Here is a 21,398-nt window from a genome sequence, read left to right as displayed (position 1 = left end):
GGACCGCACAAGTGATGTTGAGTGGACTTGCCGTGAAATCCCCCAGCCGGACAGCCTGGGTGCGATCCCTCAGGAAGGACGACAACCAGACCAAGGCTGAACCCCCGATTCCCGCCGCTCTGATACGTGAAAGCAAGATGGGATGGTCCACCGTATCAAAAGCGGCGGAGAGGTCGAGGAGCACCAAGGCCTGATGTTTGTTTTGGTCCATGCCCTCCCTGAGGTTATCCAGGACCGACACCGCAACAGACTCGGTAGAGTGCCTGGGTCGAAAACCCGCCTGGCGAGATGCCAGGCCCCCAGAGGCTTCTACGTGGGCACTGAGTGCCGATGTAACATGGCGCTCGAGCACCTTGGCCAAAAAGGGCAGCAGGGAGATGGGACGATAATTGGCTGGGGCAGACGGATCTGCTCCAGGTTTCTTTAAAATAGGCACTATTGTGGCAGTTTTGAAAGCAGAGATCACAACCCCCTGCGCGAGAGAACTATTAAGAAGAGTGATCGGGGGTTGAGTGCAAACAGAGTAAATCTGTTGAAGATTACGGGCCGGGCAAATGTCAGCCGGGGAACCTGACTTTACCTTAGGGAGTATTTCCAAAAATACTTCTTCAGTAAGAGGGGGGATTGAAAAAAGACAGCTCTGAACCGTGGGAGGGAGAGGGGCAACATAAGTAGGAGAGGGAAGTGAAATATTGGTCTTGATTTTAATAATTTTCTCCAGAAAGTAATAGTTCAGTGAATCGCATAAGGACTGGGTGGGAAGGAGTTTAGGTGTAGCCCTCTCAGAAAAGGCTAAATCACGAACAATTGTGAAAATCTCCCTAGCTTTGTTCTCTGCCAACATGATTTTAGCTGAAAAATAGGCGGTTTTGGCTTCAATAATAGCTTTTTTGTAGTCACTTAATAATGTGAGATATTGGGTTTTCAATAAGGGGGAGTAGTCCCTTCTCCATTGCCTCTCAGCTCGCCGGAGGGTCAGCTTTTTATCCTTCAAGTCAACACTGAACCACCGGTTTGACTCCTTAGGTCTTCTAGTAGAAATCCTACGTAGGGGGGCTACGTGGTTGCAGCCACCGGCAAGCCAGGTGTCAATGGCGGTGGCTTGCAGTGAAGAGGATAGACCCGCCAGGTTGGGTAAGGAGTCAAGGAGAGAAGAGGATAACAAAGGGAGGTCAACGCGGTTCCAGTTCCGCGCCCAGGTGTTTTTTACAGACGGGGCCTTAATTACAGGGTCAAGGTGGAGGGAGAATGAGATTAGGGCATGGTCAGACCATGGGCAAGGGGACACAGACATGGACGAGAGAGCGCTGTTAAGGGACCAAACTTGGTCTAGCATGTGTCCATGAGTGTGTGTCGAAACTGGAATGTGGGGAACGAAATTTAGAGATTGGAGTGACTCTGTAAATTGTTTAGAAGAAGTGCATTCAAGAGGGCCCGTGGGCCAATAATTAAAATCGCCGAGCACTAGGACTGAGGCATAGTTAACCGCCAATGTTGCCAAAAGATCCTGAAAGGCTTGTATAAACAGGGGGGAAGACTGTGGCGGGCGGTACATTAGCAAGCAGGTGAGCGGAGGTGAGAAAATGGATGAGCATACCACAAGATGCTCGGTAGGGGCAATGGGAGGGGAAGGAAGAAGTTGAAAGTTGAGATCAGAACGGGCAATAAGCGCCACACCACCCCCTATCTTACTCGCCGGGCGGTCAGCCCGGAGGGCAACATACGAAGGGGGAAGGACAGCCAAAAGGGAAGGCAGGGAAGACTCACAAAACCAGGTTTCGGTTAGGAACAGTATGTCCAGCTTGTGGGAGTCAAGTAGGACGAACAGTTCCTGATGGTGTTTGACCGCTGACCTAGTGTTGAGCAAAATAATGGACAATGGGGGATAGGGAGAGGAGAGGCCAGCGCGCGATGAAGATTGCCTCGAGGATGACGGCAGAGGGAGAGGAGGCTGGTGGGCTAAGGGGGCAAGACCAAGCAAGGAGATACGACGGATAGCGGGGGCGGGCAGGGGCCAGTCACCTTGCAAGGCTTTTAAGGCCTCAGAAGAATAAAAGATGGAAGGGGCATGGGGCCGTGCCCGTAGCCCCGTCCAGCCGCGGATGGGCGAAGACGGGCTGGACTTAGGTGCGACTTCGGCGCTGTGCTCGTCCGCTGCGCGCACGAGGACACATCGCGTTTTATAGCGTGCGCCCCCGAGCAGCTGGACCGCTAACTGCGGTCTAAGCAGCCTTCAGGCCACACTCAAGATGGCGTCCGCCCTCCACACAATCGGCACGAGCAGCCGTGATGGACCGGGGCTGGGGAGGCCACCCGAGAGGTGAGAAATACACAATATGTGTTTGTTAAAAATACAGCTTTACATGAGCCCAAATAGAATGATTAAAAATGAAATTCGGCGCCTGCATCTAAATCATGCAGGGACACCGTTTGTCAGCCAGTTAAATTTATATTTATAAGTGGCATGTCCACTGTGTAAATAGTGGAGCAGGCGCACAGGTCTCTGACTAGACCTCCCCCTGGGGCATCCCGCTCCCAATCATCACCAAATCACTGAATTACCGTGACTGGGACGCAGTACTCTGCCTATCAAGAGAGAAACAAACAATACAATATCAAGGGAACAATATGTCCTTCTATCCTGATTTCACAGCAGGAATGCAGGCGGCCCGCAGGAAATTTCTCCCGGTAAAAAAAGAGACTGCAATCAGTGGAAATACCCAATGCCATTGTTTATCCGACCTGCATATGTATTGAACATTGTGGTACAGCGAAAGTATTCACCTCACTGAAAGTGGCAATGAACTTTGTCAAGACAGTCACTTAAGCACATCAGAGCCCGCTCAGATCCAAGTCTGAATCCAAGGACCACTGATCCCGGGAGCGGGAAGTGATGCTGATCGTAGCTAATTGGTGCCATATAGACCCTGCAAGGGGGCCTGCTGCATGCAGATTCGCTGCCGCTGTAAGAATTGGCCCCCCACAGAACTGATCACAATACGGCTTGCTGGAATGGACCAGGTTTGGTAAAATCCACTCAAAGTATTTACCAGCTCTCTCTGGCCTCGACTCATGCTCCGCAGTGGTTGGTGAGGCAGTGAAGACTGCGGTCCCAGGCATAGATGACACACCAATGGCTCCTTTATATTATAATTCCCCTTCACAGTCTACACGCAGGTTCCTGGCCACCTCCGACCACCAGGAGGAAACCTTGGCCTCTAGAAGTCCAACGAGGGCACACCTCACGTCTTTAAAATGTGATGATATGATTGAAGCTATGTACTGTGAGGGTATGTCAGGGTGTTGGTTCTTTTTTCCTTTCAGTTGCAGGGGAATCTTTAGCTTGTTTGAGATGCTGAAGTGAAGGGGGGGATATGTTTGTTGCTCAAATGCCACCAATGCGCCAGTGCTTTCATTTGTCAGGTGTCATGCCAGGTAATGCCTCTACTGTTGGGTAGAATGATACTAGCTCACACTCATGTGCGATTACCCCAGCCGTAGGTTTCATGACTTTCCTTGAATGGAATATATGGGGGCTTAATACCCCAAAAAACATGCCAGGTACTCGCCTATCGAGACCAACACCATGTGCAAGTAGGACTATTACAGACTCATCATTCACGTCACACAGAACAGGGCAAAGGTGCTAGGTGAGCCGGAGTCCGAGTGGCTTTGCCATACTCATCATACTCAAGGGTAGTAATTCTATTGCTCAAGAAAGGAGTGTGTTTCACTGCCACCCACTGAGTGTGATGATCAGGGCCAATACGTGATTGCGCAGGGATGTTTCGGTGGCACGCCAGTAACTATAATACATTCATATGTGCCCATTATTGAAGACCCTGAGCTCTACACCCAGATCTGGAGTTGCTTACATGGACTGCAGCCATCTGCTATTATATGGGGTGGGGATCTCAACACATACCATGGCCGCGAATTAGATCTCTGTACTATGGCAGACTGGCAGGGCAAACAGTCAGCCCGGGTGCTGGGTGAGGGTATGGATGATTATGGCCTTTTTTATCTGACGTTCACGTCTTCGATACATGGTACATTGTCCAGACCAGACAATTGGTTGGTGACGCGACAGGTGAGTGCATGGGCGATAGATGCGCGTCACATTCCGAGAGCACTATCAGATCATGCCTCTCCGCTCTTAGTATTCACAATTCCCACACATATACCCATCCAATATCAATGGAGACACCAGGCCACAGCCCTACTAGATCTAGTGTTTTGAGATCTAGTACACACGGCAAACCTTGAATACTTTGAGATATATAAAGGCTCAGTAGAAGGGGCAGGAACACTACAGGGAGCGTTCAAAATCACCATTAGAGGAGTATGTGATGGATTGCAGGCGGGAGTTCTGAAGTCCATACGCTCCCAGCTGTAAACCATAGAGAAGAATCAGGGGTCCTTAGAACGAGAGTATGAGGCCTATTCGAACCCCACCACCTTAGCAGAAATTTGAGAACCGATCTCAAATTACAATGATACAGCAGCACAAGAAGTGAGACACCTGTCCAGGCGCGGTGTTTCGAGAGCCAATGGGAGAGGGGGTCGACCAGGCCGCAACTTGGCTAGTAAATTAAAGTGTCATGGGAATCACATCCTCAGACCGTAGCACATATCATGACACATCAGCCATCCTGTTGGAATTTGTGGCCTTCTATGTGCGATTGTATGGAGCCCGCGAATCTGCTACGGAGGAAGAGACCGCAAGGTGTCTGAACGATGTGGCTCTGTCGTGGCTCACACCGTGGTAAAAGAAAATACTTGGTCCAGCCAATTACTGAGGAAGAGGTGAAGGAGGGGATACGCACACTTCCTAATGGGAAGGACTGAGGTGGGGAATGCCTCCCCAGCGAATTCTAAAAGGAATATGCTGACTTATTAGTACCACACCTACATGAAATGTATACAGAAGCCTATGACAAACAGCTACTGCCACCTTCTCTCAGGGAAGCTTTAATAATAGCACAGCTGAAGCCTGACAAATCACATGAGCGCTGCAAATCCTATAGGCCACTGTCCCTAATTAACACAGATGCCACAATTTTGGCTAAAATACTAGTAGTCAGACTTCAGCCATTACTCACCACGCTGGTCTTGCCTGACCAGTCCGGTTTTATTCCCACCCGCTCTATCGCGCAAAAGTTCTTACACCAACTTGATGCATCTGTCCGGGCAGCTGCGGTTTTGTTGGACACCGCCAAAGCATTTGATTCTATACAGTGGACTTATATGTTCACGGACCTCCACCGCATGATAATGCCGCTGGGCTTCCTGTGGTGGAACCTTCTGTTCTCTTCCAGGGGATACTCATCAATAGTCATAAGCACTGAATAGTCCCGCCCATGTGCGGGACCCCGGAGCAATAGCCAATAATATGCATATATCTACATATATATATATATATATATATATACACATATAAATACGCATAAAATAACCATATATATATAGATAATGCATATACATATACATATGCAGCCCAATATAACCATACTAGGCTCAAAAAACTGCCACAATAGCCTGTAAAATATTTACATTTGCTAAATAAAGACATATAAAACACATTATATGATAATGTAAAGAAGAAAACACTGCCTAGGTTTTCTTTGAAACACACAACCTTTATTTTCAAAGGTAAAAACAGGCAGGATCATAGAGGCAGCTTTAGCCTAGATAGGCTGCATAGTAACAACAGAAAAATCTGGCGCCGTGCCTTTAAGACCTCTGTGAGCCTCCAGGCTCCCATCATGCACCACAGGTGACAGTTAGGTCAGTACTTTTTTCCGGCTCCTTCTGTGAGGATCCTGGAGCATTGAGCTCGCCAGTTGGTGATATTTTTTCACTTTCTTCTGGTTTTTCTCTAATTTTTTCGTCATTACACGACGTCTTTAGTCATTATCTGACTAATCCAATAATTTTTTACTGTTTTTGGACTAATTTTTCAGTCACAATGCCGGCCTTATTTGCTAAGTGTCCGGCCTGTGGTAAAAAAAATGGCCAAGACAGACCCTCATTCGGTCTGTGTAGCTTGTCTACCTTCTTCTCATAAGCCAGAACTTTGCTACCACTGCAGCAAACTTTCAAGTAGGACTTTGAGAGAGAGAGAGAAGAGCAGGCTTCAGTCCCTGCATGACAGAGGAGAAACCGTGAGTGGAAAAAAGATGTTCACTCTAGGAAGCCTTCTTCTCAGCGCAAGGACAAAGGGGAGAAGAGAAAACATCGGTCCCCTTCCACTTCGAGGGACAGATCTTCTTCCAAGGTACCTGCGTGCTCAAAATCGACATCGAAATCACCGTCGCGGCATACGTTGACGTCGAAGCATCTCTCGCCGTCGAAGAAGTCGTCGTCGAAGCAAGGTGAGAAACGACATGAGCATAGGCGGTCCCGGTCTGGCTCGCCTATGACTGCAAGAGAGCGCGACTCGACGTCGTCTCATCGACGTCGACGGTCACCGCCGAGAGGCTCGAAGCATCAGTCGAGGTCGCCGTCGAGAGGTGCCATGACGCCGACGTCGAACCGGGCAGTAGAGGTTTCGACGTCGAAGAGCCTCAGTCATGCAACGTCGAGGCACACGACGCCGAGAAAAGCATCGTCGTCGAAACGCCTGACGTCGACGCCGAAAAGGCACTCGTCGTCGACAAGATTGCCGCCGCCGAGGAGATCGCCGCCGAGAAGATCGCCGTCGAGGGAGAAATCGACGCCGAAGAGATCGCCGCCGAGAAAATCGACGTCGAAGAGAATGTCGTCGACGTCTCCTGCTGCAAAAAGACCTAGAACGGTGTCCAAAGACCGCTCTAAGAGATCTGGTTCCTCTGGGAGGTCCTCTTCCTCACCTGAGTTGCGGATTGTGCAAATCTCTCCAGAGCCTTCAAGAGCCCCTTCACCTACAGCAGCTAATATCTCGCCGCGATGGCTGGGGGAGCTCAGAGACTGGAAGATAAGGAAATTTAACCTTCCAAAATCTCGTTCCAAGTCTCCGGTGTCGGCTAGATCAAGGTCACCTTTGATACGGGTGGTGCACTCTGCAATACGACGTGAACGTACTCCTCCGAGAAAGTCTCCATCTGAGAGGAGGCGAGCTTCACCATCTCCTAAGTCTTCTCACCATCGATCGTCTAGAAGACGTGATACTAGGTCGTCCACAAGGTCTACCGATTCAAAAAGGAACTATTCTCCAACACTGTCATCAACTCCTCCGAGTAGGATTTCACCAATTGATGACGTGATTACGTTTAATGAGGTTCTCTGTCGGGGTGCAGCGAAACTTCATATCGATATGCCTGTCTCTACTGCCAAGACAACGGTAATTTTCGAGACTTTGCATCAAAAATTATCATCGAGGCCTTTACTCCCCCTGGTTCCAGGCCTATTGGAACCTGCGGAGCATAAATTCTTAACACCGGCATCCTTAGGTGCGGTTCCTTCGCGGATCGCAAAGAAATATAAAGCTCCGGACAATGACCCTTTATTTCTGAGGTCTGAGCCACTGCCTGATTCAGTCATCGTTTCAGCAGCTCGTAAGAATCAAACAGGAGCGTTTTCATCATCTGTACCCCCTGATAAGGACAGTAAAGGTATGGACTCATTAGGAAAGAAGATGTGTGCCACTTCTGCTTCCTATATGAAGGTTGCCAGCGCCTCTGCTTTACTGGGCCGCTATGACCATTCTTTATGGGATTCCTTGTCTCGCTTTACAGAAAAACTTCCGAAAGAAGACAAGCAGGATTTTCTGGAAATCCTTCATGAAGGTGGGCTAGTGGCTAACCAGGTGATTAGCGCAGCTGCAGATGCTTCCGTTTGTCGACGCATGGCTATGCCCATGGAATCTGTGCGAGAAGAACAGCTTGGCTGAGGCTTACGGGTCTTAAGCCTGAAGCGCAACACCGGATTCTGAATTTACCCTTCAATGGAAAATCGCTCTTTGGGTCTCATGCTGACGATGAGATGTCAAGGATGAAGACAGAGCTCGATACTGTAAGAGCTGTTGGTCTCGAAAAGAGAAAGGACAATTTCAAGAAGAAATACCACCCTTATGATCGCAGACAGAACCAGCAGAGGGTTCAAACCCCTCAATGGTCGTCACAGCAGAATCAGGGAAGGTCCCAATTCTCCCAGCGTCGTCCTGGTAGAGGAAGAGGTGGTATTTCCAGGCAGTCTGCACCTGGAAACAAGCAGCAACAACAAAAACAGTGAGTGCTTGCTTCCCCTGATCCCGTTACCCACTCCGGTGGGGGGAAGTGTTTGTTTTTACCTGGACGAGTGGAAAAACATCACAAACGACAAATGGGTGCTGAATATTGTGCAAAATGGATATGCAATCAGATTCAAAGCTCCTCCACCCTCCATTCCTCCTCAAAAGTCGGTGTTCCATCACCTTCATCTTTTAAAACAGGAGGTGTCTACGTTAGTCTTGAAGAAAGCTATCGAGGAGGTCCCGAAGGCACAGCGTCGTCAAGGCGTCTACTCCCGATACTTTCTAGTTCCAAAGAAAGGTCCAAACAAGGAGTTCAGGCCCATACTAGATCTCAGGAGCCTCAATCAGTTCATTCGGCGAGAAAAGTTCAGAATGCTGGCGTTACATCAAATAGTTCCACTTCTGCATCAAAAGGACTGGATGTGCTCCATACACCTTCAAGATGCTTATTTCCACATCTCCATCGCCCCAAGGCATCGGAAATTTCTAAGGTTTTGCATACAAACCAGTCATTACCAGTACACAGTCTTGCCCTTCGGGCTAAAGTCAGCTCCTCGCACCTTCTCAAAGTGCATGGCAGTCGTAGCGGCTTTCCTAAGGAAGAGACATATTTTCGTCTATCCCTATCTAGACGATTGGCTGCTAAAGAGTGCGTCTCCGAGTCTGCTGCAACAACATCTCACGTTTTGCATACATCAACTGCGGAGGCTAGGCCTTCACGTGAACTTCAAAAAGTCTATCCTCAACCCCACACAGAGGATACATTATCTGGGCGCACTTCTAGATTCAAAGGACGCAAAAGCGTTTCCTTCGGAGGAGAGACTGTCCTCTATTCTCCTCAAGTGTCAAACTTTACTAAAGAATCCTCGACCAACGGCCAGACAGATCTCGCCTCTGCTAGGATCCATGGCGTCTTGCATTTTCCTTGTTCCGAACGCCAGGCAGCACATGAGACCTCTACAGCAGTCACTGGAGGATCAGTGGTCCCAGTTTTCAGACCGTTGGGAAGACAAACTATCACTACCTCTGTCAGTGCGGATCTCCATCCGATGGTGGATGCAGCGGAGTCATCTGATAGTGGGAGTGCCTTTTCAAGAGGACATGCCCAGACAATCGCTGGTGACAGATGCGTCCCTGCAAGGATGGGGAGCCCATCTGGGGTCCCTTCAAGTTCAAGGAGTGTGGTCAGAGAAAGAAAGACTGTATCACATAAACATGTTGGAACTCAGAGCGGTACATCTGGCTCTCAAAGCTTTCTTTCCAGCTCTCAAATCATCCTCTCTGCTTGTTCAGGCGGACAATACAACCACAATGTACTATCTGAACAAGCAGGGCGGAACGAGATCCAGACCTCTGTCACTGGAAGCGCAAGCAATCTGGAAGTGGCTTCTGGCTCGGGGTATGACAATTTCAGCTGTCCATCTGCCCGGCGTTCTCAATGTCCAAGCAGACGACCTCAGCAGGCACTTCGCAGAAGCACACGACTGGGTCTTAAAAGACGAAGTGATAAGAGATGTCTTCCAGGCCTGGGGATCACCAGAAATCGATCTCTTCGCGGACGCCGACAACGCAAAATGCCGCGTCTTCGCGTCCAGGTACCCACAACGAGGGTCCAAGGGGAATGCTCTATGGATCGACTGGTCAGAGACATTACTTTACGCCTTTCCACCGATTCCACTCATTCCCTTGGTGATCAAGAAACTGTACAAGTCACAGACAGACATGATTCTTGTAGCTCCGGATTGGCCTCGCCAATGGTGGTACCCGGATCTCCTTCATCTATCCAAAGTGCCGCACAGGAGGCTTCCCTGCTGTCCGGATCTGCTGACGAGGGAGAACGGCAGAGTGTTCCATCCCAACCTGCCGTCTCTGAAGCTAGCAGTATGGTTCCTGAGTTCGTCCAGTACGGACATCTAGGCCTTTCCCAGGACTGTATGCACATTTTAAGAGAGGCACGGAGAGCTTCTACAAGAAAGACGTATGCTTTCAAGTGGAAGCGGTTTTTCATGTGGTGTGCTGCTGAAGGACATGACCCGATTCATGGTCAGGAACAGGTACTGTTACCATACTTACTTTCTTTGGCCAAAGCAGGTTTGCAGTATTCCTCTATTAAGGTCCATTTGGCAGCGATTACTGCATATCGAAAGTCCCCTACTCAGGTTTCTTTCTTTCAAATGCCAGTTGTGAAGGATTTTCTGGAGGGTCTCAGGAAAGTGTATCCTCCCGTGAGGGCTCCGTCACCTCCTTGGGAGCTTAATGTGGTGTTGTCTAAATTGATGGGTCCTCCATTTGAACCTATACACAAGGCTTCCCTTCAACATCTGTCGTGGAAGGTGTCCTTCCTTGTGGCGATCACTTCTGCGCGCAGGGTGAGCGAGATTCAGGCCTTTTGTGCTTCAGAACCCTATCTCGTTTTCCATGCGAATAGAGTGGTGCTTCGGACGCATCCCAGATTCCTTCCTAAGGTAGTCTCGGATTTTCACATTAACCAATCAGTGACACTACCTACGTTTTTTGCTAATCCGAGCTCTTCAGCTGAAAAAGCTCTACATTCTTTGGATTTGAAAAGAGTTTTAAAGTTTTACCTGGATAAAACTAAAAGTATTAGAAAGACTGATCATTTGTTTGTAAACTACGGTCCTCTGAATACAGGCTTGCCTGCATCCAAGAGGTCCATTTCTAGATGGATTGTGTCATGCATTTTGTTATGTTATCAATTGGCACGTAAACAACTCCCGGGTAGACCGAGAGCTCATTCCACTAGAGGAAAGGCTGCTACTATAGAAAATGCTTAAAAATGTTCCTGTTCATGAAATTTGTAAGACAGCTACATGGCGTTCGGTTCACACCTTTTCTCGCCATTACTGCCTTGATTCTGATACTCAGGCGGATGCTCAGGTTGGTCAAGCATCCCTGAGGAATTTGTTTGGGTAATACTTTTATGTGTGTACCGTTTAGAGAGCTTGATATTAGTCCGCAGGGTATGGGATGGGCTTGCTACTCTATTCAGTGCTTATGACTATTGATGAGTATCCCCTGGAAGAGAAGGATTAGTTACTTACCTGTAATCCTAGTTCTCTTCCAGGGGTATACTCATCAAAGTCATAAGCACACCCACCCGCCTCCCCGGACTAATATCAGAACGATCTCTTTTACATGTTACCCATGCAGTTTCACACTGTTATACGCCGTCCAAAAGAACTGACCTAACTGTCACCTGTAGTGCATGATGGGAGCCTGGAGGCTCACAGAGGTCTTAAAGGCACGGCGCCAGATTTTTCTGTTGTTACTATGCAGCCTATCTAGGCTAAAGCTGCCTCTATGATCCTGCCTGTTTTTACCTTTGAAAATAAAGGTTGTGTGTTTCAAAGAAAACCTAGGCAGTGTTTTCTTCTTTACATTATCATATAATGTGTTTTATATCTCTTTATTTAGCAAATGTAAAGATTTTACAGGCTATTGTGGCAGTTTTTTGAGCCTAGTATGGTTATATTGGGCTGCATATGTATATGTATATGCATTATCTATATATATATGGTTATTTTATGCGTATTTATATGTGTATATATATATATATATATATGTAGATATATGCATATTATTGGGTATTGCTCCGGGGTCCCGCACATGGGCGGGACTATTCAGTGCTTATGACTTTGATGAGTATACCCCTGGAAGAGAACTAGGATTACAGGTAAGTAACTAATCCATATATATGGACCTGGCAGCGCGAGTGCGTGTTAATGGCAACACATCAGACACTCTAAAAATACATAGTGGCACCTTTTAGGGGTGTCTATTGTTCTCCCTAATATTTGCGCTGGCATTGGAGCCCCTGGCATGTGTGATACGGCAGTGCCATGCAGACGCTGCACTTAGGTTTTGCCAGAGTCCATTAGCCATATCATTATATGCCAACACCGTGGTGTTCTATGTACCCGATCCAGCTGAGCACATGTTGCCGGTCATGTCCGATATGAGTGGTATTCGAGCATGTGCATTAAGTGGTTTAAATCAACCGTTTTCCCCTTGACCCCAAGCACTAAGCTCCCTCGCTGGACCTCCAGCTAGAATGGTGTACGGACCCTATTAAATATTTAGGTACCTGGGTACATAGGGACCCAGAATTGATCACTCAATGCAATTATGGCAGAGTAATTTCAAAGCTAGAGGATCAAGTGGCTCTTTGGTCCCGCCTGCCTTAGTCACTTGCATAGAGGGTGGCAATCATGAAAATGATAGTCCTGCCCAAGTTTCTCTAAATGTTTATTAACATCACACTCACTCTGACGCCAGCCTTTTTGAAACCCTTAGGCCCTACATTATCACACTAGCCTGAGTAGGGAAACAACCCAGAGTTAACTGGAGCACGCTCACACGCCCTTCTGACCAAGATGGATTTAGTGCCCCAGACTTCCACCCAGGCACAGCCTAAGAGCGGCGGGGTGAGATGGGGGGTGTGGGAGGGGTTGGTCAGAAGTCGACAGACGATGGGATAGGTAAAATAAAATCAACAATAAATAAAACCACTTACCTTGCATGTGCCGCATCGCCGATGCGGAGAGCGCATGGTAAGAGGTTTTATTTATTTTTTTATTTAATTTTTCCTATTCCGTCATCTGCCGACTTCACCCCCTCACTCTGTCCCGCCCCACCTCTCTTACCTGTGCTGGCTGCGCCTGCTTCCACCTATATTATTTATGCGCAGAGGCGCAATTCGCCCATTACTGGTACTATCCCCCAAAATACACACCTCACCTGGCTATAAAAGGGGATGGAGCAGACCCCATACCTCTCAAGGCCATCCTTCCACATATGCTCACAGACGTAGCGCATACCAGTAATCAAGTACTATACATTGCACCACACAGGCCTGGAGGGCGCTCAGTACTGAGGCAGCTAAGTCCCCTCTATGTGCACCAGCATTGTCGCTGCTCCATGAACAGGCCATCCCAACCACACAAAAACCCAAAGCACCGACCATGCTTGCGAAGGCAGGGCTGAGGACAATGGGAGACATTTATCTGGGTGGGTAACTCTGGATGAGAAGTCACAAACATCTCTTTTGACCCCGCTCTTGACATATACATTTACATATCACTGACTCCTAATGGCCATGAGGGCACTGAACCGACAGTTCCCAGACCAACCATCTGCACTGGGGGCACTGCAGAACTTAATCACGAGTAACACATATAGTAGCCTCATCACAAGACTGTACAATGCCTCACAAAAAGGCGAGGGTGACCCTGAATCACATGCTTGAAAGATGGAACACCTGCCTAGAGGAACCACTGAGCCAAGAGGATTGGGATTTCTGCTGTGCTCTTATGTGCAAGCTTACTTCCAATTGTAATTTAAGAATCATAAACTTTAAATGCCTGTTGCAAGTGTACTGTACTCCAGTTTAATTGTATAAATATGGGCTTCGTGCCGATGCATATTGTGTCCGGTGTGGGACCTTAGAGGTGGACTTTATCCATCTGGCCTGGGCATGTGATCCTATGTGTCGATTCTGGGGTTGAGTGGTGCAGGCCTTCTCCGATATATAGTAGTGTAGCATGTGAAATGACCTCCCCAAATGTGTGTGCTTGTCCTTGTTAAACCACTGCAGCCGGCCAGTCGAAATCTGGTGGCGGTAGCTTTGCTATTAACAAAAAGAAGGGGGCTGTCTACTGGGGTAAGAGGGCAGCCCCCACAATTGACCAATGGTTACGAGACATGGCATGCTGTAGAGACCAGCTTAAATTCTACGCAGATGGCTCCCACAGCCTTCTAGACTGCAAGACATCTGAAGTTCATTCACAGCATATCTTTTATCGATATCAGCTGAGAGCTAGTGCAATATGTCATGTGCCCCATAAGGAAGAGTTACGCAACTGCAACATGTTTGATTTACTGCAGGGTACGTAATGTGTAATACTGTTAATGGCAACGTGATGGTACAGCGTGTGCATCTGTTTTATATGTTTGAAAAATCCAATAGAAAGAGTATAAAGGCAACTGGGGCAGGTTGCACCATTGAATTTATGATGGGTTTTGGTGCTCAGATGACGGTTAAATAATTGCTGGGCTATACTGTCAAAAGTAAGCTGGATTCTGTATCTGTATCAGGAAGAGAAACTGGTTTGGGGGCATGCTTTAATGCGTGAGAAACACATAGACTAGAGGTTAAGGTATAGTTAGAGCTGGGCTTTTGGTGTTATGGTTACCTGAGAAAAACAGGAGATGCAATAGATTCCCAGAGGAGATCCAGGGATGTGATATATATTCGAAACACAGGAGAGGGTGAAGATGTAATGGATTACTGGAGAGACCTATATTTTAAAACATATTTAAAGCATGGCCAGAGGTTTGATGGACAATGGGAACACGGCTGAGGATGGGATGGGTTCTGCAAAATCAGACATGATCAGTATTTCAACCAGAAATATTAATTCACCGTGCCTCTTAATTTTATATATATATATATCAAAATATAAACCTATTAACGCTCTAAGTATACATTTATAATACATTACAGAGCAAATTACATAGTCCTTGTTAAAAATATCTCCAAAGCCAATAGAAAAAAGAAACAGCCCTTACAATAAATCCAACAGCACTGAATGTCAGTTTACAACAAATTGCATCATTCTTGGTTGCAAGCGTTAATACTTCTTGTTACAGACGTCTAGCCGAACATGTTCAGTGGTAGCTTTGATATTTTGACAAGCCCAGGCGGAGACAACACTCATATATCACAGTGTTTTTGCACTAGTAGTGTCTACTTTAGTCTCCTTTGGAGGGTATGCAGCAAGAAGGAAGACCATACTCTTTTTACCTTGGTATCAGTGCAGAGATCTGTGTCCCTGAAGATGCTCAGGTTTTTTGCATTGCAAACCAGAGACACAAGATCACGAGTTCAAGGTAGAGCCTACAACAAGATAACTTACTTCCGATGATAGGAACCTCGGTCTTGCCAGCATTCAGTCATCCTATTGTGGAAGGCAGCCAGGCCCCCTCCAGAGTTACTGATACAGTTTGATGACAGATGGTCAGATCTCAGCAGACATTACTCTTGTCAGCATAGATTATCTCGAAGCCAGACGATTGGACTAACTCAACCAGGGTTTACACATAGAATTGGAAAAGTATGAGAGAAACTGCAGATCATAGAGGGACCACGTAGGTGACAAGCAGCTCATCTGGATGAAAAGAAGACAAAGAAACTACCTGAGTGTACTTACCCAGTAAGGGTCAGAACCACTCCAGAAAGGGACCTTCCAAGCCAGCTGACTAATCGACAGTCTTGTACTCAGCAGAGCGCTTGAGTAGCAAGAGACCCACTTAGTCACCATTATCCATCGTGGCATCTAGCACGTCTAACATAGTCAAAAAGATTGATTCAACTCTATGCTTGGAGTGGAAGCCAGAAAAAGCATAAAAAGGCACTCGCAGGCATGCTACAAGTTCTAATGTAGGGCTTAAAGAGTTTGCTTCCAGCTTTGAGTCAGGGAAGGCAAACATCTTGCAGAATACAGCACTTCATTTGAAGCAAAGCCTGGAACGTAATGTTATAGGTGTCCATTTTTGAAACCGTGCAGCACTAGTTTCAGATTAGTTTTCATATTGCAGACAGGGTCATGAGAGGTCCCGAGGCATTTGATGGCATAATGGCTGAATCATGACCAGGGCCACTGGAATTATGCAATGTACAACTTCTGCATTTTACACAGAATTATGCATTTAACACAATTCCCATATACTCTTTTGCATATGATGCAGATTTCAACGAGAAGAATATTATTTCTACGTCACACAAATGAAAAGTTATTTTTAAAAAAGCCACACACATGAATGAAATGGTTCCTTTACTGTGTGTTGCATGGAAGGGAAAAAATAAGCGCCTTTCACTAGTAATGCCTAGTTGGGAGAAGTTTCCCTTAAGTCTATGCCTTTGCCTGACAGTATGATGGTTCCTTCGGAATGCACAAAAAATAGCTAGAAATGTGGGTTTGCAATCTGTGATGGTAGGAAAGAGGGAGGCCTCCCACAGTCTGGGCCGGAGAATGGTGCTAGGAGCCGTTGCCAAGGGTAACTGATGACTATTCAGTTGCTGATTGCTGCATTTAGGTGTGAAACTGGTAGTAATAAGGGTAAACATTTGACAATAATAATGAGTGTTGAAATAACAAATTAGCAACATATTACTGCCCTAAAATGTGTCGCATTATGCGCAGTAATTGGTCTTTTCTTATCATAATTTAGAGAACCCTCCTGTCTAATTTGTACCTTCATTGCCGCATGTTTCCTGTGTTTTAGAACATGACATCCATAAGTGCTTACATTATTTATGTGTAAGATTTACTTTACTGAACCATGGTGTACATTAGAGATTCTTTATTTTTTCATGACACAGGGAATAAATAGCAATTCAGGCCACTGTTACTAGGAAGAGAGATTGCTTTGTCCCTGTGAAGAAGGTAGAGTCGGAGATGATGTCTTGGTGATGGCTGATTCATGCAGAATATAGGTGAAGGGAAGGACAGGAAAGTGGAATAGTTGGAGGGAACATAAGACGAGAGCAATAGATGGGAATGGTAGCTACTTGGGCAGAATAACTGAGCAAAGGATAAGGATGGAGGGGTGAATATTTGAATGGAGTAGGTAGGATGTATGGGAGTGGGCAACGAGTTGAGAAAAAGAGGAGCAAGAGCAAAGAGATGTACCTAGAGGAAAGTATAAATGGTAGAGACAGAAAGGTAAATTAGGGGAGTGGAGTGGGGGAAGTCAAGGATGAGGTCATGCATTTTGGGGAACACCAGGGGTAAGGTAAAGTTTGAGGATAAATAATACATAGCGGAGTGCAGGAGGGCAATGGAAAAGAAGGTTACTTTTCAAATTTCAGCTTTTATGTGGGAAAGTGATGCCTTGCCCTGGAACATCATCTTTCCCATTTACACTGTACTTAATATCACTTCTCTCACCTTCCCAGGGCAGGCCTCCCCAATGAGATGCCGATCATTGTGGTGGGAAACAAGCGAGACTTGCAGAAGCACCGATTCACCTCCCGCCATACAGTCTCCCTGCTGGTGAAGAAGAGCTGGAAGTGCGGCTACATCGAATGCTCGGCCAAGTACAACTGGCACATTGTGCTCCTCTTCAAGGAACTCCTGTTGAGTGCTGCGGCCTCCGGCTGCAAAAATAACCATTCCAGCACAGGCCTGCAGGGGGCGCTGCAGAGGAACAGCTGCTGCATTATGTGAAGAGCAATAAGAGAGTAATTTCATGGCCCTCAATCCAGTCACTGGTGCCACAGTGACTCCTATAGGCAATATGCTTGCAATTGAGATATCCAAAAGGGAGTAAGTTATGTCCACTTCAATCTGTGCTTATACCAGAGTGGGAGAAAGTTTGCCCCCCCAGTCTGCGCTAATGCCATACTCGGGGCAAGTTGGAGCCCTCAGTTTGTGCCTTTACTGCACTTGGAGAAAGTGGGACTCCTCAATCTGAGCTAGTGCTGGCCACTTCAGGACTTAGTGTCCTAGTCTGTTCTGTGTCTAGGCAGACAAAGGATGTCTCAATATGTGTTTCTTTCAGGTATATGGAGGCTTCTCCAGACTCTATTAATGCATGCAAGGAAGAGTGATGTCCTCGACCAATGAAAGCGCATGACCCCCGTCAGTGTGTGTTAGTGCATGGAAGAGATAAATAAGGGCTCGTTAGTGCTACTGCTTGCCTGAGAGTGAAGGTGTGCTGGTGAACAGCATTGAATACTCCCTTGAGTATGTTCTGTTGCGCATAAGCAAAATAGTTCCTTTACTGTTTGTTGCATGGAAGGGAGAACAATCACCCTTCACTAGTAATGCCTAGTTAGGAGAGAGTTCCCTTAAGTCTATGCCTTTGCATGGCAGTATGATGGTTTCTTCAGCATGTAAAATAAATTGCTGGGAATGTGGGTTTTCCAATCTGCACTGGTAGGAAAGAGAGAGGTCTCCCCCAGTCAGTACCAAAGCATAGCAGGAGGTCAGTCTACGCCTGTGCCAGAGTATGGCGAAGAGGAGGAGATCTCGGTACAGTTTACCCCAGAGCAAGGCATTAGAAATGGATACCTCCCTCAGTCTGTTCCGGAGCATGGCATGAGAGATGGATACCTCCCTCAGTCTGTGCGAGAGCATGGCACAAGAGATGACTCCCTCCCTCAGTCTGTGCCAGAGCAGGGCACGAGAGATGAATCCCTCCCTCAGTCTGTGCCAGAGCTTGGCAGGAGAGACGGATACCACCCTCAGGCTGTGCCGGAGTATGGCAGGAGAGATGAACACCACCCTCAGTCTGTGCCAGAGCATGGCAGGAGAGACGGCCACCACCCTCAGTCTGTGCCAGAGCATGGCAGGAGAGTCGGATACCTCCTTCAGTCTGTGCCAGAGCAACGCAGGAGAGACGGATACCTCCCTCAGTCTGTTCCGGAGCATGGCATGAGAGATGGATACCTCCCTCAGTCTGTGCGAGAGCATGGCACGAGAGATGACTCCCTCCCTCAGTCTGTGCCAGAGCATGGCACGGGAGATTAATCCCTCTCTCAGCCTGTTCCAGAGCATGGCAGGAGAGATGGATACCACCCTCAGTCTGTGCCAGAGCATGGCAGGAGAGATGGATATCTCCTCAGTCTGTGCCAGAGCATGGCAGGAGGGATGGATACTTCCCTCAGTCTGTGCCAGAGTATGGCAGGAGAGATGGATACCTCCTTCAGTCTGTGCCAGAGCATGACAGGAGAGACGGATACCTCCCTCAGTCTGTGCCAAAGCAACGCAGGAGAGACAGATACCTCCCTCAGTCTGTGCAAGAGCATGGCACGCGAGATTAATCCCTCCCTCAGTCTGTGACAGAGCATGGCAGGAGAGACGGACACCACCCTCCGTCTGTGCCAGAGTATGGCAGGAGAGATGGATACCTCCTTCAGTCTGTGCCTGAGCATGGCACGAGAGATGGATACCTCCCTCAGTCTGTGCCAGAGCATGGCACGAGAGACGGCTACCTCCCTCAGTCTGTGCCAGAGCATGGCACGAGAGATGGATACCTGCCTCAGTCTGTGCCAGAGCATGGCAGGGGGATAGAGATCTCCTACCATCACTGCAAGAATATGGCAGGAGAGATGAAAGCTTACCTCAGTCTGTGCTTGACCATGTAGAGAAATGAGAGGGAGGCTTCCCTCAGTTTATTCAAGAGCATAGCCGGAGAGCGCCCTAAGTCTTCCTATGCATCACAAATATAGATCGCCCCATTTGGCCAGATTTGCTACATGGCGTTCTTTTTCCCTGTGATGCACAGCCAGCAGTGAGAGACTTCCTTTGAGGGTGGTCTGGTGAATCGTAGGAGAGAGGGATGTCTCCCCCAGTCTATGCTTATGCATGGCACACCGTGATGCCTCTACTGGTCAGATTTTTTGCATGCCAGAGAGAAGGTTTCTCTCAGTCTGTGGTGTGCATGGCAAGGAAAGCTGAGGGATCCTTTTGTTTGTGGCAGGTTTTTCACCAGTAGATGTGAATCGCCCATAGCCTCAACTAGTGCATGGCATGTATAGCTATGGATGTCTTCCTTAACATTTTTTTCAAAGCTTTAAGATCTCCTGGGGTAGGTCGTAGTCCAGCGGAAGAGAATAGTTCACTTTTCTGCCTGTTTTGATGCAGCACCATTGATTAAAGGTCTACTTTCTATGCATTTTTCTACAAATGTACAAGCCATATTTCTTGTCTCTGTCTCTTCTTTACTAAAGGCACCGCCAAACCAAAGCTAAGGCCGTACCATAAATTTACAAGCTGCTTCTTTAAGCACAGAATTGCCGCACATGCAGTGCTTAGTTTGAGCAGGTGCTTGCTAAGCACAGCTCGGGACACATTTAAATACATCTAGACTTAATTAAGGTCCTTATATCCATGAGTTCAGTTACTGTGCTGTTGTTAGATAGTTGCAAATTGTGCATGAAAATGTGGCTGTGATGGAGAAGCATTAATAATTGTGAGAGACAATCACAATTGGTTTGTTTCAAGAACAGTACTACTAACATAACACAATGGCAGCAGTGCCTGTGGCGCACAAGGCCACTCCCAAGCCTAACACAACCCAAGCATGGAGAGATGCTTACTCACCTCCTGTTGGCTGATTTTAGCCAAGGTGGGGAAAGCCAGAACTATACTTCCAGATCGCAGTCTTAACTCACACCAGCCAAGGTACAACTCCGGTTCAATATATCTCTGAGTGAATCTGGACACTGTGTAGTAAGGAGAGACAACGTGGAGTATAACTGAGTTGCTTTATTGCCTTAAGATTCATAGTAGACTGCCGTCAGCTTGTCACACACAAAGCCTGGGTCACTGTGTCAACATTCCACAGCGAGCGCCCGGCTGACACATGGATGATACCAACTTTCCTGAACAAGGAGGGGGGAAAGGGAAGGGGAAGGGCGAGGGTGAAACAAGGTCATAGTTACAACACATCATCCCCCTTAAGGGAAATTGAAAACAATATAAGAACCAAGGATATAGGTGTCTGGGGTTGAAGCCTGCCTGTGAGTCTACCTCATTATGTACTGTTTGTGCCATTGGGGAAGTGTTCTGAGTCTATCGCTCGCTCTGTGTTGTCTTATGTTTTCTCTTACAACATTTCCTCCTACCCTACTCATTCCTGCCCCCTGTTCTCTTCTTTCTGCCGGAACTACACGATCATGGCTCCACAACCTTCCATCTTCCAGAACCACAGAATTTCTATTGGGTCTGCGGATGGTCTTTGAGGCATAGAACTTGTCGCCCCCTCTCCAGTCTCTTTCCGGTTTCTTGACATAGACTCCTTGTCCTTCCTGAAGTTTTCTTCCTTTCACTCCCCACTTCTTATCATACCATTCTTTGTACTTGCGTTGGCTGGCTTCTATCCTTCTCTTTACTTCGCTGGGGTCAACTTCCGTTGTCTGTTTTCTCCCCATCCATCCTGGGGTGAGCTTGGTGCCTGCTTTTCTTCCCCTCAGCAGCTCGAACGGTGTTCTTCCAGTAGAGGACTTTGGCGTGGTGTGATACGCCCACAGCATGTCTCTTATGGCCTCTTCCACTTTCTCCCCTGCACGGTTGGCCAACTGAATACATTCCTTTAACATCCTGTTTACTCTTTCTACTTTCCCGTTGGCTTTGGGACAGTAAAGAGGGGTGCGAATGTG

At 47.5% G+C, this 21,398-nt stretch overlaps 1 protein-coding gene across 2 annotated transcripts in view; it reads left to right on the top strand.

Moving 5' to 3' along the window:
- The window catches only part of RASL10A (RAS like family 10 member A), a 119,438-nt gene extending 99,503 nt beyond the window's left edge, over positions 1-19,935 (top strand). For both annotated transcript variants that reach the window (XM_078667182.1, XM_078667181.1), the window contains one exon: positions 17,190-19,935. In XM_078667182.1, coding sequence (XP_078523308.1) covers positions 17,190-17,460 — 271 coding nt within the window. In that variant the 3' untranslated portion in view covers positions 17,461-19,935. The remainder of the gene's footprint in view (positions 1-17,189) is intronic.
- The last annotated feature ends 1,463 nt before the right edge of the window (positions 19,936-21,398 follow it).

This window comes from Lissotriton helveticus, chromosome 11 (assembly GCF_964261635.1).
Source record: "Lissotriton helveticus chromosome 11, aLisHel1.1, whole genome shotgun sequence".
Taxonomy (NCBI): Eukaryota; Metazoa; Chordata; class Amphibia; order Caudata; family Salamandridae; genus Lissotriton; species Lissotriton helveticus.
Note: the sequence above shows the minus strand (reverse complement) of the source record. Positions and strands in the feature narration are given on the sequence as shown.